Raw genomic sequence first — 18,285 nt, 5'->3', positions numbered from 1 at the left:
AACTCCTGGCAGAATCTCACCTTTCTATTAAAAACATGTAGTCTTCATCCATTCGTGTGTCTTGAAGAAAATTTTCCTGACCTTCTCTTACAGGCTCAGAGCCCTGATAGCTGATGCTGCTTGTTCCACCTGGCCTGTCGCATGTCGCTATCATGGACAGCCTCACCACCTGCCACCAGGGATGGCAAACACTTCTTTCCTGGGGCATACCATTTGAAGATAAATTCGTATTATGGAGGACAAGGGCCCTAAAGTGTTAGAAAAGCTGAAACAAAATATTTAACAAATCTGTACACTGTCATGGAAGTTTTAGATAATGCTGACCGAATGTGGCCTGCAGCCTTATTAACTTAATAAATTACAATAGCCATATTAAGGCCTTCTCTCAACTGAGAACTGAAAAGGAGGTATTGAATAACCTCCTATTTGACAAAGTTTCCAGCTTCTGAATGTTCCAGTTAGTCTATTTTTTTAATTTGCTGTTATATTACATATTTTATACTCTAAATATTTAAAAAATATGGTATCCATTGCACATATAATACACATAGTTATGCAGTTGAATGCATAGTATATAATTATGCAATATAGATCTAATTGTATTACACACTGACCATTGCACATATATTCTACAACAGTGCTGAAGTTAGGAGTTTTAGAGGCCTCCAGCAGGGTCAGTAAATGTGTGCATTGTGTATTTGTGCATCAACCATTCCGCTCCACAGTCTGTGCACGGCATTACAGGTAGGCAAGTACCAGGGAAGCTGGGATATAGGCAAATATTCTACAGACTGTGATATGGAGGCAGCCATTTCTGGGACTCACTCCTCCAGGAACTGATGTATCTTCTTTTCCTCAAACCCTTTAAAAGTGTAAGCATTTCCAATTATTTGTTATTTTGTGGGTTTTTCCAAGCTCTTTTAGTTTTGTTTTTTTTTGTTGTTGTTGTTTGTTTGTTTTTAATATATGTTTGTTATTAATGCCACAATTCCTTGATGTTTTTATGCTGGTTTTGATAAACAGAGCCAGAAAATAAGCTACTATAGAGAACCTCAACTTGGGTCCCTTTGATACAAACCTTAGAGTACAAAACCACAGCACAAATCATTAGAATGTTATGATTGCAAATTTTGCTTAACCATCATTGAAGCTAAATGAAGCTGGGCTGTATTTTAAAATGCTATGTTTAAAAATGATGAATTTCTCTATATGTGCATTTTTCATGCAAACTTACCAAATGTTGCCACAAAAATGGAAGAGCTGTACTGTTTTCTGAGTACTCTTAGGTACCTGGTAGCCACTGCTGTAACATTTATCCAGTTGGCTTGGAAGGGTCAGCAATGACTGTACTAAGAATGAGAGTTCTTGTATCCTGCCTGAATTTTGCAGAAGTTATGAGTAGTGCTAACCAAGGAATAAAGAGAACTTGAACACCTGAGGAGCAGGGAGACAAGGACACAGTGGTACTTTTCACTGATATTAAAAATAATGTGCATCTCATTTTGTATGGCTTATACAATGACTGTAATTTTTTTTTTTTCCCATGAAGATCTGAGCATTTATTTTCTGGGAAGTAAAGGCATCCATAAGCCTCAAGGTTTTCTGGTATTTTAGTACCACTTCAGGGTGCTTTTGCAGTACAGTGTTACATAATCTTGTTTTATTTGCCTTAGTTCTATTACAAATGGATTATTATTACATTCGGATGGTAATTAAGATATTAATTATTGATTAATATATGGTATTACATTGGCCTACAGTTTTATATTCTTTGCATGGATTGTGAAAGACAGAGTGAATGACAATTCCAGAGCTATCCATGGCTTGAAAGTGATTTTTAAGGAATAGCCCATTAAGATTTGGATGATCAGTGAAATTAATACTGTCATAATCCCCTAGATGTCTTGGAGGGAATTGATTCCAGGCATAAATCTGTTAGCTTTGAATGAGTTGCATCAGAGAGAAATATGCATTTCTATGGTCTGTTCTAATGCCCTAAAACACACATACCAATAAGACATATGTAGTTCCTACTAATGTTCACTTAGTCCATGACAGAAAAAAAATTTGATACTTGATTAGTCCATTTTAGACTCCTCTCTCATCAAACTATTCAGTAGGGATAACAAAACTTATGGTTTTCCTCTCAGTAGGAAAAAGACTCATTTATCGCTGCTGTGGACAGTCACGATGACCTCATGCACAAACCATACCATGAGTCTCTGAAGACATTCCTTTTAAAAGACAATCTTTGTCTCTGAAGACAATCCTTTTAAAAGGGCAAGGACACACACACATCTACCTGTAGCTGAAAAAAGAAGCACCACCAGTGACCAAACTTCTTCTATTATGTTAGTTTCTGTTTCAACAAGAAAAAAAAACACTTCTGGTGTTTACTATCTGGGCTTTACATCACCCTTTCAGGTAGTAACAATGGCATTCTGGAGAAATTGCCTGCATGTGGGAGTAAAGATTACTGTTGCTTTCACTTAAACTTGACTAAGATTTTGGTATCTTAGCATCACCAGAACCACCTATCCTGTGCATCTCAGTGTGACCCCTTTGTTCTTATGCCAACATTGTCCTTTAGCTTAAATAGCTTCTCTCTCCCTGATGTTTGTTCTTCTCTGATGTATTTTTAGACAACAGTGCTATTCCCTCCCAGTTTCCTTTCTGGAAAACCTTGCACTTTTTGCCCAGAGTGACACTGAGAATGATGTGAGGTGGTGCAAAGTGACTGTTTGCAGGCAGTACCTACAGGAGGGGTTTTGTTGAGGCCAAATTCCTCCTGGGACATAGAGAAGCACATGGTGTGTGTTAGGCAGAATGTGGCCATTGTTCCTCACCCAAGCACAGGGTTGCAGAGAACTGCTGCAGGGATTTACATCTGATCTCCTAGTGGTTTTTGGACAGCTAGAAATTTACTGTTCCATTCACTGTGTACTCAGGGACTTAAAGTTGATCTATGAAGCACGGTAGAGTAAAAAGGATACAATGTGAAAAAAACATGTTCTGTTTTTCTGACACTTGTTCACATGTGTATCTCTTTTTCAGTGCTCCTTAAGCTTTGTCTGTCTTTTGTTTTAAAAGCTTCCCTGAGAATCAAACTCTCTTTCCCACAGAGAACTGGGCAGAGAAAAATCCCAACAAAATGAACTGTGAATTTCAGTGGTCTGATTGACTGGATTTGAGACTTGCATCTTCTAAACTTATGTCCCGGCATAGCTCTTTTAATACATATAACACAAACTGTATGTTCCCAAACAGGGAAATGGGAAAATGTTATCTGCACAGAGGAGGCTTTTCCCTTTGAATAATAAGCAGTAATCATTCTAAAATTACAAGCTAATATAAATTATTACTAAATAGCCTAAACTATTTGCTTGGCATTGGAAGTTTAACCAAAATGGGCAATTGTTGAAAGTGCTTGCAGAGCAGCGCCAGCCCTGGAAGATTTTTATTACTAAGATTATGACTGGAATATTTTCCACAATTCCCACCCTCAGTTTTATTACCTTAATACTTAGCAACTACCACTAACATTTTCAACTATTGCCCTGCTCACTGTCAGACCATGGTGCAAGATATGGCTTCTGACAGCCCCTTCCTGCAAAGAAACCATGCAGGGGAGAAAGTGAAAGGGGAAGAAGCCTGCAATGTAAATATAGTGCCAGCATAGCTATACCCAGACATTCCTGCAGCTGTCCCACAAAACTAATCTATCCTTAGGGAGCTGCTGGAGTTGGGGAGTCAATAGGCTGCATCTGTGTGCCGACTCCAGGTCCTTGGCACCTGTCCCAGTTCAAATGAGACAAGGGTCTTGTGCTGAGGATGAGTTAGGAGAAAAGACCCAAACTTCTCTCTCTATTATAAATCCAAAATTAAGAGGCTCCAATTGAAGGAAAAAACATATTATGGAAAAGGAAAAAATAACAGCCCTTTATTAAAAGGTATGTGTGTATCAACAGAAACACAAAAAAAGCAAGTAAAACAACCAAACAATACTCCTATACCCACAAATAATCTCTTCACAGAGGTGGATGAACACTGTTCTGTTCTTGTCCCAGAGTGCTGGGTTATACATGTGTCTGTGGGTTAAAACCGGTTTTCCCTGTATCATTGCATTTGTTTTAATCTTTCTTTAGAAAATTGTAACTCTGACTCGTAACCTCTCTTGAGCTGGGTTCATTTCTTCCACTGGTTTACTTTTAAACCAGCAGTTACACAGTGGTGTCCTGAAATGTGCCTTTTTCTGAAATAGAAATTATTTAAATACTTTCAAGGACAGGGATCCACTCTAGAAGCTTGGATTTGCTTTCTTGCTAATTGAATTCCTCAGTTTGAATTTAAAGGAAGATTTACTTGCTATTACATAAAGAATCTGCTGCTCTCTGTTCCTGTCTGACCCCTGCGGACAATGGGCAGTCATGGGAGAGGATGACATGCAAGGGGCTGTGGTGGTGTTTGTAGACAAACAATTGTTTCCTGGCTCCCAAGTGCATATATTATATTTTTGTGGATTTGTGCTATCAAGCTCTTTTCCTGGACACATTTTAGCTGTGTGTTTGCTGTTCCACTGGTTGTCTGTGGGAACTGCAACTCCTTGAAGAAAAACGATTTCTTTGTAGAGTCCTGCGCCTATAGAACTGACTCTTCCACATTAAAAGTCCTGCTTAGTGAAATATTTTATATTTTCAGAACGAACTTAGTTTTCTTCAGACTCCCATTGATTAAGTATTATGCAAGGTAAATTGTCTTCAGGAACCTGCAGAACTTCACAGTCTTCATATTATGCCCAACTGGCACACTTTCGCTCACATTACTTTCATTAGAATTGCACATTCACTGAAATGCGATAAACAATTCTGCCGTGCTCAAAAGTAAAATTCAACTTTTTCACAGCTGTATTTGCTTCACAGAGGGGGCAAATGTTGATGAGTAAAACAACAGCATATGTACGTAGTCAGTTTTTAGAGGAGAGCCTCATGAATCGTAGCAGCAGACCCAGACATTGAATTACCACTAGAAATGAGCTGGGAAGGAAGTATAAGTGCATTTGTGAGGTAGTAATATTTTTTTTCTCCGAGGATCAGGAAGATGAATTTTTCACTGAAGTCTTCTAGTTTTAAATACATTCAGTGATTCCATTATTATCCTTAAGGAACCTAAGCAATGTAGGTGTTTCTGCGCACAATTAACTACTAGAGGAAAGGCTCATTACATTTATGCTTGACTTATTTTTATTATTTCTAATCTATGTATTTTGTTGTGTAGTCCTATCCATTAGGCTTTTTAGGGAGATTTATATTTTACAGATTCCTCTTTTAGAATTTTAGTTTTGTTCACTTATTTGAAAGATTGTCTAGAGACTCTGAGAAATGAGCAATGCAAATGTTTGCTATTGACAATTGTGTTTTAATATTCAATGATTTCATAAACAGTGCAGCATGTTTATGGTATGGTTCCATACTCACGAAGAGAACATACCCTCAGCCTTCTTTCTTTCTCTCCAAGGCTTAATATAGGCTGCTGAGATTGCAGTGCCACCTCTGGGTAAAAAGCAAAGGCAGAGATGTCACGTGCTGAGGTCTACAGCTAGGGGAAAACCACTCTCCCTGGATGTTAATTATGTACAAAGAAGGCAATGAAGCATGTGTTCTATACGGGAGCTTGAATGCTGAGACTGAAATATCTGTGACTGTGGTGCATCCACCCACCTTTACTTTAAGTAAGGCGACTTGGGTACCAGTAACATTTCGGCTGAGGCAGAAGGGATCTCAGCACAGGGCAGCAGTGTATTTGGGTGCTCAGTCAAGCCTGTATTATTTTCTGTGAGCACAGGACAGTCATCAGCTTGAAGTTCGATTGGTAAGTCTATTCCATACCGAAGGCATAAATGAGCAGTATGAACATTTGCTACCTCAAAATCTTTTCCTTGGTTGATTCCTAATGTATGATAGTTTATGCTTCTTACACAGGGCAGATACAATTATAAGCAAGCCAAAATATCTGAAGAATTCATGTGTAAAATATTTTAATGAGTAGAGGAAGGTATTTATTCTTCCTTATCAAACTTAAAAGCAATAAAAGTTAAACATTTTAGGAGTACAAAACAATGCTTTTTATCCATTCCTTTGCCAGGCCTGTGAATCCAAATAAAACCTTTCTCAAGGTACTTTAACATATTTTTCCATTTCCTAACTGGGATTGACCAAACCTTAATTTGCAAAGTTGTGGTGTTTTCTTATTAAATATTTTCTACTTTTGAATTTGGCTACAAAATAAGATTTATCTAATTTCTGTAATTTCTGGGAATTTCATTCTGTTATTGGTATTCACCCTTCCTCAGGGGGAAAAAGAATATACATGCACTGAACTATAACCCATTATACAGCTTATTCAAGCTGTTACTTACATACCATACTGCAAAGCTTCTGAAAAAAAAATCATGTATTTCAGCAAATTGTCTATTTATCAGACATTTCTATTAACTGCAAATGTGTAGTGAGAAGGTACAGTAGTGGTTTAATATATCATAAAGACAGACAATGTATGAAAGTACATGTTAATCTACATTTTTAGGAATTATAAATAAGACAGCTATGTGCACAGTACTTTAAAATGCAGTGAACTTCTCTTCTAGTTGCATTGACAATACCAGTTCCTTACACAATTGAATCTGGTTAAAAGCTCTATTCCCAGTGTAATAAACGTAACACCACAGGTACAACACTGACAACAGAGATTAAGGCTCTGTTCTGATGATTGTTTATTTCTCTGTGCATACCTCCCTTCCATTCTCTTCTTATCCCAGTCCTTTACCCACCCCCCCCAACACACCTGATTGTTTTAATACAGAATGAAAAGCTCATAAAAGAATTTAATCCGAATGTAATGAAATGTGTAATGAAATGTTAATTCATAGTAAGAGCAATACCTGGCACTTATAACAGTTTTGTTTTGGTTTGTTATTTGGGTATGTCAGAAGAAACCAGCATTCACATCCCATGATTCTAAACACATCACAACAGGTAGCACACAGAGGATAGAGTCCAGACTGAAGATCATACAGTCTGATCAGGTCTCAGCAGTCTTTGTGAATTTGAGGAAGAACAATCATCTCTATATTTAAGATACAGAAGGTGAGACACAGAAAATGTAAATGCCTTCCTCAGAGACACACAACAAACCAGTGGTAGACTTCAGGTCTTTTGACTTCCCAGCCACTGATTTATATCTTGGCCCATTCTGTCCTCTTAAACAATGTAGAGAAGATCTGAGATACGCAACATGGGCCTAGTATCACAAGGGAATCAGTATCAAATGCACACAGCCTGGTTCTGCACTACCTTTTGGCATCTGTAGTCAGGTTTACTTTGTAAAGAGGGCCTAAAATGCCCTCAAATCAAAGTTGATTTGGTGTCAATTACTAATATATGCACTTTAATAGAGAATCAGGCTCACAGCAATCACTCTGTGACACGCTGAGACTGGAATTAACTAACTGATTTAATTGCTAATGAATTAAGGCTGATTCCTTATATTAAGGCCTCTGTATCCTTCCATGATAGTGTAACTGTGCCTCAGTGCAAATAAGACTCAGGCTATAGAAAAACCTAATCTTTCAGTTGTCTTCAAAGTCAATAATTTTAGTGGCTATGAATGTATAAAGTAACTGGAACCAAACAACCTGTCTCTATACTACGGAATATTAAAAAAAATTATTGTAAAAGAACCTAAAAGCAACTGGAGAGAAAACCAATTATATGTTTGTTGAAAACAAAAATTGATTAGATAGACTTGTTACCTAGACTTGAAAACGGAGAATTGTACATGATAACACACTTTTATATGAAGATAACTGTCTTGATATTCAGTGGTTATGAGTATGCCCAGATAAACTGTAGATGCTTATCAACTCTGAAGATCAAGTTACCTTTTGTACTACTACAATAAAATAGAAATAGATTTATTTGGTATTTAAGTGCTAGACCTAGTTTGCATAAAGCTAGTGTGTGTTATATTCAGAGGAGTAGGAAGATGACCTCAAGCTCAGTAAAATGCTACATGTTCACAGATTTCTCCTATTTTTGTTGTTATTGAAAGCTATTATGGGTTACTTTCTTAGAATAGGGGTTCTCTAACTTTGTCCTCTGTAGCCAAACATCATTTCAGAAATTCTTTCCTCTCCAAACACTCTATTCATAATAGTTTTAGTTTAAAAGCTTCCTATTCTAGACAACAGTTTAACATTTGCTGGCTAAGAATAAAACAGTCCTTGCCCTATTCAAATTTAAGGCCTGGGTCCCCATGGGTTGCAGCACTTCTTAACTTATTTTTACTTCTAGTTAGAAGTAAATTTATTTTTTAAAGCTAATATGGAGTCTTTTTGTGTAAATTAACATAATTCCTTAGGCATCAGTGTGACTATGATAATTACCCAGCTGAGAATCTGGTCACTGAAATGTAACTCCAGTGGTTGGGAAATCTGTTTTGTATACAAGCCAAATAACAGCTGGATCACATGTGATGTTATGTTTAGTTTCATTGGCAATTCAGAAAATATTTAATAATAAATTCCATTGTTTCTATTCCCTATTTTTGTATACAAATAAATAATCTTTTCTAAAACATTCTTTTTCTTTAGTAAGGCTTGTACTCATAGTCATATCAAAAGCGTTTGCTATTGGAGCAATCTTTCAGTTTGCTTTCTTTAGAGTTATCTTTATTATCAAATTCTACAGCATTCTAAACTTTAATAGTCATTAGCAACCCTGCACTTGAGTAAAGAATCAAATTTAAAAAGTATAAGGTATAATATTTTCTTGTCCAAAGCTAAGGCAGGATGAACAAAAGTAATGAGGTCATCTGATCCTCACCTATCAAGCCTTGAATTTTAAACAGTATTCAAAATACAAAGCCCAAGCGAGGATGTTGTCACGACGATTATTGCGCTTTCTCAGTGTCTTGCCATAGCATTAGTTTTCCCTTTAGCAATATATAATTTCTTTTCCTGAAGACCACATAAAGTTATTGTATTCTGTAAAGGAAAAAAAGCACTTAAACTTTTATGAATTATGACCTAGACAGAAGGATACAAAACCAAATTACTGTTCTATGATTCAGCTATGTCATGATCTAATACTGTTTCAAAACCATTATTCTGTTATTTAGGTTGGCATCATCTTCTGAACGCCCCATGGGCTCTTTGGCATGCTACAAATTCAGCAGATGCACTGTCTTCTGGGCTTTACAGCTTCTTCTGATGAATGTACAACATTTGGAACAAAGCCACTCTTGACACCTTCCCATCCATCCTGTATTGAGATTTCTCCATTTTTTACAAGTTCATAGATGTCTCGTGTAAGAATTGTAAAGGACTCTTCAACATTTGTGGCATCTTTTGCTGAGGTTTCTATATATTTCATACCACAGTCAGATGACAGCTTTTCAGCTTCTTCTCTTGTAACCTCACGCTGTGACACCAAGTCACATTTGTGCCCTACTAATAGGAACACAATCTGAAAGGGCTGCACGTGCATTTTTGCTTCTTCTAGCCAGTCTTTCACATGTTCAAAAGATCGTCGATTTGTGAGGTCGAACACTAATAAGCCGCCCACAGAATTGCGATAATAAGAGCGTGTTATTGATCTATGAAGGGGGAAAAAAAAGAAAAAGATAAATTAAAATGCATTTTCATTTTATTCATAACTAGATTACTTTTCCATTTGGCAATGTGTTTTTATCTTTTATACGTTTCATTAAATAACTTTGCTTTTTTAAAGCTAATTGGAGTTTATTCATTTATCTATTAGACACAAAAATATTGGATTTTTTCTTACATTCAAAAGTCACTTTCTAAACATTGCTGAATCCAATTTCTCTAGGGCAACTTTTGAATGCCGAATTATTTTGCAAAGTGCACTTCATTAGCAAACCATGGAACATGTTCACAGAATAAAAGATATATATTTTTGGTGTTACAGTGTGAGTCCTTCAGTTTCATACAAACATGCACTTTGCTTTGTTCTAAGCAATTATTTCAAACTGAAATAGCAAGAAACCTGGAGCCCAAACTTGGCAATGCAGAGGTATATACTTTTGTATTCCTTCCAGAACCATACTTTAAAAGAAGGTTTGTATAGATAATCATAGCTCTTTGTGCTTGAAGAAGTCAAGAGGTAGAAAAAGGAAACTCCTGAACAAAACTGTCCAAAAGTAACTGATCTGGGCAAACACACACTTATTCCAGCACTGGCAAGGGACATGTCTGTCTCCAGCATCTCTGTCACACAGAGGCTAATAATTTATAAACTTATAATTTTTTGGCGTGAGGACTGGTAACAGATATTTTCTACTTTTGAGCCCTTTAAGTTCCAGAATATTCACTGGAAGGAATTTTGGAAGTAGGAAACCCTTCCTCTCATTGAAAATATTTTTAATGTGCTCTAGAATAAGAAAAAATGTCAGAATACATATATAGAGAGAAAGATAAAAGAACTAATTATTGTAAGTCTCTAATCATGAGCAATAAGGAAGCATAGAGAAGGTGAAAAGAGACATTTTAAAAGAAGTGACAGCCTATCAAGGAGTGGATGTGAGAACTTGTTACCAGCATAAATGTACAGCTAATGTATATATAAATATTCTCCAACTGAAATGAGATGCATGATCTCTATTAAAAGTCATTATTTGAAATCATAACTTATCCAAGAATTAATTCCATTTTATCTCATGATTATGAAGAGGATGCAGGCTCAAAACTTCTGGAAGCAGGATGAACTGTACACAGTAATATATCTTTCCATAACAGTAGCTCCCTCCAACTTTCTGTTCATTGTATTTTGTATGTTTTTTTATAACAATTTGACGGTGGAGGTATAATTAGCAGCAGTAGTCCTATTACAGATAGGTAAGTGCACAACTAGATAAGACTTATGCTTCTTGGCATATAAATTCATTTGGCCACAGCAAACAGCATTTGAAATGGTTTTATGTAGATAACAGGGAGCGACTGTTTGCTCTAATGTTTTGAAAGATCTTTTCTACCTTCCCTGCAATAGAGTCCATGAAGTATCTCTCTGAATGTGAAGACAACAGAATCTTACCGTCTGATTATTTCAAATAGCCTGGATATGAAAAAGGATACACAGTTTTACAAAACTGTTTAAGACCATAAATGAAGGTGTCGCATTTTGTGAAGTATTAAAGGAAGTTGCTTTAAGGATTTGTTTCTGCTTTTCTTAACCAATTTTTTTTCACTGTACAGGGTCTGCAAACAGAAATGAGTGCATTAAAATAGTTCAGGTAGTTCTAGAAAGAACAATGCTTTCCATGAAAAATTTTTTCTTAATATCCAGTCTAAACCTCCCTTGGCATAAGGGCATTTCCTCTTGTCCTATCACTTATTACCTAGGAGAAGAGATCAAACCCCACCTGGCTACAACCTCCTTTCAGGTAGTTGCAGACAGTGGTAAAATCCTCCCTGAGCCTCTTTTTCTCAAGGATTAACAACCCCAGCTCCCCCAGCTGCTCCTCATAGGCCTTCTGCTCCAAACCCTTCCCCAGCTCCATTGCCTTTCTCTGGGTACACTCCAGCACCTTGATGTCTTCCTTGTAGTGAGGCCTTGTAAAGACCCAAAAATTGAATACAGGATTTGAGGTGCAGCCTCACCAGGGCCGAGTATAGAGGGGCAGTCACTGCCCTGGTCTTGCTGGCCACACTATTGCTGATACAGGCCAGGATGTCACTGGCCTTCTTGGCCACTGGGCACACTGCTGGCTCATATTCAGACACGATTGACCAGCACCCCCAGATCCTTTTCTGCTGGGTCAGTTTCCAGCCTCTCTTCCCCCAGTCTGTAGTGCTGCATGGGGTTGTTGTAATCCAAGGGCAGGACCTGGCACTTGGCTTTATTGAACCTCATACAGTTGGCCTTGGCCCATTGATCCAGCCTGTCCAGATCCCTCTGGATGATGTTTGTTAAAAATATGGTCTACAAATATTTGGATAGTTTTACTATTAAGGTGATTTATCACTTGCAGTTATATTTTAAAAGTATTCCTGACAAATAAGACAAAATTTTGAAGCAGAAAGTTTAGGCCATCAGCTGGGAAAACATCTGGGCATGTGAATGGGGTAGGTTGTTCAACAACATCTGAAACACCTTAAAGATGCAAAATGTTCAACCTAAATATGACAATCAGAGTAGATAAAGTATTAGCATAATTTTTAGTAGACAACTTACAGTTATTTGGAAAATGAACTGTGTGAAGTGGATGTGCTCACTTATGCCTTGTATCACACTTAGAAAGAATGAAAGAGCACTGATTGATGGTCTGGCAGGTCTCTCTGCTTTTATTGCAGCTTTTCTTGGTTCTGTTTTGTTTTGGTTTGGTGTTTTTTTATGTGTGTGTGTTTGTTGTCTTTGGTTTTTTTCTCTCTAAAACTAATTGCAAGGGAAATTTTTGTCTCTTATTAATATTAGCAATAAAGACATTAGGGCTATTAAGTGCCTTCAACAAGTCTTAGTCAAAACCAAAACACCAGCATCTAAGTTGTGCTACACTCAGCTGCAGATCTAACCATGGTGCCTGAATAAGTTCCCTGGGGGCCTGAGTGCTCTGCCTCTGCACAGGTTGTGAGCCACTCAGTGGGGACAACTCTGCTTTCCCTCTTAGCTCAGATCTTAGATGAAAACAAACTGTTGCTCTAGGCAAGTGCACAGAAGGGTTTTGCTTGGGAGGGATCCCCAAAAGCATGCAGGCACCCTCAGACGGGTTCAAGCTCCTCACAAAATGCAGATGAAGTTTCTTTTAACACAGTGCAGGACCCTATCTTTCACAAAGATGCCTCATGTGCTACTTCACAAGACAAAAGTCAGGGTTCAAAGAGCCCACACTACAGAGGCTCAGAAGATATACAGCTTTACAGATTTTACAGGCCTATGTCTTCACTTCAGTGATGAGAGTGCATGATGGCCAACGAAAGATGAGAAGAGTTGACAGTAAAAGGCTCTTCATGCAACTCGTAGGTCTCCTTGGGAAAGATGTTATGAATGCAGAGTTTATCTATAATCCATGGAAGACTGAACAAGTCCTGAATAAGAGACTGAGTGAGCTTTAGTAAACAAAGAGCATTAACCTTTGGAAGTCCCTCAAGTTGAAAGTAGAGGATAGCAGAGTACTCAGGACAATGCAAAGACTCTCTCAGAGACAAGATATTTGAGTGTGGACCATAGACAAAATCAGATGAGCCTTTTTTATGTTCTTTCCTAAGCAGGAAATCTACTTAGGTGATTATACATACTTTGGTAAGTGCTACAAGATTAGACTCTAAAAGTAAAATGAAGTTTCTAACTCCCTTATTTTTGTCACTTTTTGAACAGAAAGAAAAAAAAAAACCTTGGGTGACATGTCAGGTTTGATGTAGTCTCACTTATTCATAAGGGATGTTTAAATTTCCATTTCTCAAATTATCCCTATGCAGATCTTAAATTCTTGTTGAAATTAAGGCTTCTTGTGTAAACTTTGGTTCAGCTTATTAATGTCATTAAACATGAATGATTCTATGCTGGCAGATGTCGGAATTTTCAAGAAGGAAAAGAAGGATGACCCTGGAAATTATAGGACTGCCAGTCTAAATTCAGTACCTGGTAAAATAATGAAGAAGATTCTTCTGGAACTTACTGAAAAGCACCTGAAGGACAATGCACTCATAAGGAAAGTCCTGCTTGTCAAAGCTAATTTCCTTTTACAACAAGGTAACCCACCCACTTGATCAAGGGAAGCCAAGTTGATATATATAATCTTTTTAGATTTCAGTAAAGCTTTCCATACTGTCTCTCCCAGTACCCTTGTGGACAAAATGTCCAACACACAGCTGGATAAACATGCTATGTGATGAGTGAGCAATTGGCTCATGGGGCAGGCACAAAGGGGTGAATGGGGTGACACCAGGCTGGTGCTTTGTCACTAGTGGGGTTGCACAGGGCTCTTTCTTAGGGCCAGTGCTCTTCAACATCTTCATAAGTGACTTGGACATAGGACTTGAAGGTACACTGAGTAAGTTTGCCAATGATACTAAATTGGGAGGAGCTGTTGACTCCCTTGAAAGCAGGGAGGCCCTGCAGAGAGACCTCGACAAATTAGAGGACTGGGCAATCAGCAGCAGTGCCCTGGCAGCCAGGAGGGCCATCAGTGTCTGGGGGAACATCAGGCAAAGCATCACCAGCTGGTTGAGGGAGGAGATTCTCTCTCTCTGCTCTGGTGCAGCCTCACCTTGAATATTGTGTGCAGTTTTGGGCACCATAACACTATTAGAGGAGGGTTACGAAAATGGTGAAGGGCCGTGAGGAGAAGCCATACAAGGAGTGGCTGAGGTCACTTGGCTTTTTTATCCTGGAGGAGAGTAAGGGCAGACCTCATCTACAGCTTCCTCGTGAGGGGAATTAAAGGGGCAGGTGCTGATCTCTTCACTCTGGTGATCTGTGACAGGACCCGAGGGAATGTCATGAAGTTGAGTCAGGGGAGGTTTAGGTTAGATATAAGGAAAAGATTCTTTATCCAGAGGGTGGTTGGGCACTGGAACAGGTTCCTCAGGGAAGTGGTTATGGCACCAAGCCTGACAGAGTTCAAGAAGAATTTGGACAATGCTCTCATGGTGTGATTCTTAGAGATGTCCTGTGCAGGGCCAGGTGTTGGACTTGATGATCCTTGTGGGCCCCTCCCAATTCAGGATATTCTATGATTCTTTGCATTAATTACATCAGACTATGGCTTTAGGGAGACTTTAAATCAGTCACAGTGGTTTTTTTTCATTATGATCTTACTGATCTTTACCAGATGAACCAAACTTTCACTGAAACCTTTATCTAATTTTGAAGAGTTATTTTTATACTATGACTAAAGATTACAGTGTAATGATATTAATTTTGAAAATACATATGGCTTACTGAAAAAGAATAAGGGCAATGTCTTATTTTCAAGTGATGTGTTAGAAGCAGAATGTATCTAATATCATGGTCTACTAAAAAGTGGATATAAAAGTTAATATAATGGAAGCATCTCCACAATATGTTTCCCTACTGAAACGAACTCTCAGTTTTAGCACCACTACCAAGCACTTTATAGCACTGGAGGTTTCATCTTTTAAATATATTGTTGGATTTACATATGGGGAAAGTAAACAAGCAAACAAAAATCATAGCGAAGTAGATGATGTAAAAAACAGCCAAACCAGCATATTGCTCTAAATGACTAATCTGAAGATTGAAAGAAATTGAGGGTTTACCCCTTATTTATGTTAGTCTGCAGTACAGGCTGGAGCTTATACTAAGCAAGTCTTTAGGTTCTTGTTCTAGTAAGGTGTTAATGATTATGTTGTTGTTGTCCATGTGGCACCTCACACAATGGGAGATTCTGCTTAGTAATGCCGTACTGATGTCAAAGTAAATATAGTCAGTAACTGCCCTGTCTGAGCTCCAAATAAGTGAACTGCCTCCCACCACTGTTTGCAGCTGAAGTGGTGAGAATTGCTTTATTTGAGAAGTAATGCAAACAGTGCATATTAAAGATGATTTCTAAAACAGAGCATGAAATCCAGTTCAAATACAGAAGCATCAATGAACTGGAGACACGTAAAATTTTTTCTCAAACAATCCCCCCAAGAAAGTACGTGTCCTCTTTCAAGAGAGCGTGACAGCAGGTGTGTCACGTATTACTTTTCCCCTGGGAATGCCCCTAATGCCTGGGACCAAAATTAGGGGGTTATTATACAGCCAGTAGTTTTCTGTCCACATGCAGGGAACTCCCCTGGGAGCTTTAAAGACAGGTTTTACCTCCTCTAAATCTCCCGTGCAAGTGAGCCAGAGCAGAATTGGGAATCAGAACTGCAAACTGGTGTTCCCCAGAATTAGGTAACGTCTTGGAATAATTAGTTTTTCCCCAGGATAATCTTTGCTTGTGATTTGTAGTGTTCTGCATTAGCAGAGAACAGAATGTGCAACATTTTAACCTGTGGTGTATAACTTAGTAAAATATTTAGAATTTATCTGAGCAAATGTAAAACAAACTACATAATAAATGCTGTCATATTTGGCACACCAACTGACAAGAAACTCCTAGCACAAAAACAAACACAAATATTTACAACTACTTTCTTCAGTTTGTATTTATGGGTATTGGAAAAAACACAGAGGTGTACTAATGGTAAATTTAAAAGCAACTGACTGCATGACTCATCAGTGTACATTCCTGGGTTAAAGGATGGGCATCATTTGACTTTAAATGTATGCAAAATTCTCTGCATTTGCACTGCTTTCAGTCCAGTGTCTTGTCATTGTTCATCCTGGCTATTTGTCAGCAAATTCAAAATAAAGAGATTGTACATTCTCAGTCACTTATTTACAAGTACTTTACCGTCTGTTTGGAAAGCACAAGGAGAGTGAAAAATGCTAAGAGCTTGCTCTTATCACTGCTAATTTCTTTGCTAACCCTTCAGCAGCCTGACTGCAAGAATATATATGAATTTCTGAATCATGTAAGCCCAGGAAAGTTGTTTTTTGTTTCACTGTTATGGAAAAAAAAGAAGTTGGTGTCCTCTGGTAAGACAGTGCAATCCCACCCCTTCAGCTGGGTGTGTGAGTCTGCACAACTGTTGCAACAGAAGACAGGGAACAGAAGAATTGATTCTGGCCAGCAAAGAGGCCCATTTCAACCCTCCTGCTAGCATCCTAGTAACAACAAGTGTGTGTTGTTACCAGGTACATGTAGATGGGCTATGCATTTGCCCCCCCCACGAGTTCATATCTGTTGAACTCAAGTCCAAACTAAAATCCATACACAATTTGCCTGAAGCTGCAAGCAGTACAGATACAACAGAGGCACCAGAGTGAGTAAGTGACGGTATCAGTTTGTAAATTGGGGAATGACTGTGACTCTTCTGGGGGCAGGAAAATAGGGTAGTTTTGTTACTTGCTTGTGACAGAGGGGAGAGGGGATTTAATACTCAGTGCAGCATTTGAGCTAGTTTAGCTACAGTAAAAATGGTAGAGGTATTAGTGGAGGCTCTTGGCAACCATCAGTGCAGAGCAGATGCAGAGGGCAGATAAAACACTACTAAGGGACTGTAGCTGGCGGCCCCATAGCTTCCACACTGCCATGGCTGCACTGGTGCTAGCGCTGTTGTTGTGCTGGAAGGAGGAAGAGCTGGGAGGTGGCCTGGTCTCTCCAGATTGCATATGAGGGAGAGTTAATGGCAGAAAGAAATACTGCAGGGGAGGATGAGTTCGGAGGTGATGACAAAGTAAGAAATGCGGAGTTAAGCAGGGGTCTCTTGCTGCAAAGAAGGAAAAAAACCTGGAGGAGGGATTGCTACATTAGGTCCAGGACTTAAGGGGAAAGATGAGTGAGGGAAGAAGAAAGAGAAGGAGGCCACTTGTTACCCACTAGTGTGAGCTGGGAGGGGAAGGGCAGCTGTTCCCTGATGTGTGTGAAGGGAAGGGGTAGGGAAGGAAGAAACTGCTGGGAAGGAACTGGTGGGCAGGGCAAATGTGATGGTGGGACGGGGCTGGGACCACTGGTAGGGGTGGAGGACTGTTTGGGGCACAGCCAGATTGGTGCAGGGAGATGTGCTGGGGGGCAAGGTAAAGCCCTTGGGGCTGGAGATGTGTCGGACGACGAGGGAGGGAATCAGGGTGTGCTCGGGGGCCGGCAGGTTTGGGGAGTAGGTGGGAGGGGGCCGGGTCCTGTACCTGAACCGCTCCTGCCCCGCCGTGTCCCAGAGCTGCAGCTTGACCCTCTTGCCGGGCTCGATCTCCACCAGCCGGGAGAAGAAGTCCACCCCCACGGTGGGGTCGGAGTGCAGCGGCCCCGGGAAGCGGCCCTCGGTGAAGCGGTGCAGGAGGCAGGACTTGCCCACGGTGGAGTCGCCCAGCACGATCAGCCGGAACTGGTAGATCCAGATCGCCGCGTCCATGGCGGCCCCGGCCTGGCCCGGCTCCGCCTTGGGGCTCTTCCTGGGGCTCCTGCGCGGCCGGTGCCTGCACCGCGCCCCGATCGCCCCCACGCCCGGCATCGGCGCGGCGGGCGGGCAGGGGCCGGGGCCCGGCTCCTCTAGCCCCGCTCCGGGCGCTCCGCGCCGTGGTCCCCGCCGGCGGCCCGGGCGGGGAGGGGCGGGGCGGGCGCTGTCCCTTCAGCACCTCGCCGCCCCGCGCCCGCCGCGGCTCCGCGCCCACGCTGCCCCGGCTGCCCCGGCTGCCCCGGCCCTGCCGCCGCCGCTGTGCG

General features: G+C 40.0%; 1 protein-coding gene across 1 annotated transcript; it reads right to left on the bottom strand.

Moving 5' to 3' along the window:
• Nucleotides 1-6,970: 6,970 nt before the first annotated feature.
• On the bottom strand, nt 6,971-18,076 carry RAB39A (RAB39A, member RAS oncogene family). Its single transcript, XM_027900498.1, has 2 exons — nt 17,754-18,076; nt 6,971-9,651 (listed from the first exon to the last, which is right to left on the bottom strand). The coding sequence occupies exons 1-2, from the start codon at nt 18,074-18,076 to the stop codon at nt 9,225-9,227; spliced, it is 750 nt and encodes a 249-aa protein (XP_027756299.1). The 3' UTR covers nt 6,971-9,224.
• Between the last annotated feature and the right edge of the window lie 209 nt (nt 18,077-18,285).

Source organism: Empidonax traillii, unplaced genomic scaffold, assembly GCF_003031625.1.
Source record: "Empidonax traillii isolate 1590-97213 ecotype Southwest subspecies unplaced genomic scaffold, ASM303162v1 scaffold21:size2437335, whole genome shotgun sequence".
In the NCBI taxonomy this organism is placed as follows: Eukaryota; Metazoa; Chordata; class Aves; order Passeriformes; family Tyrannidae; genus Empidonax; species Empidonax traillii.
The sequence above is the reverse complement of the archived record's forward strand: the minus strand, read 5'-3'. Positions and strand labels throughout refer to the sequence as shown.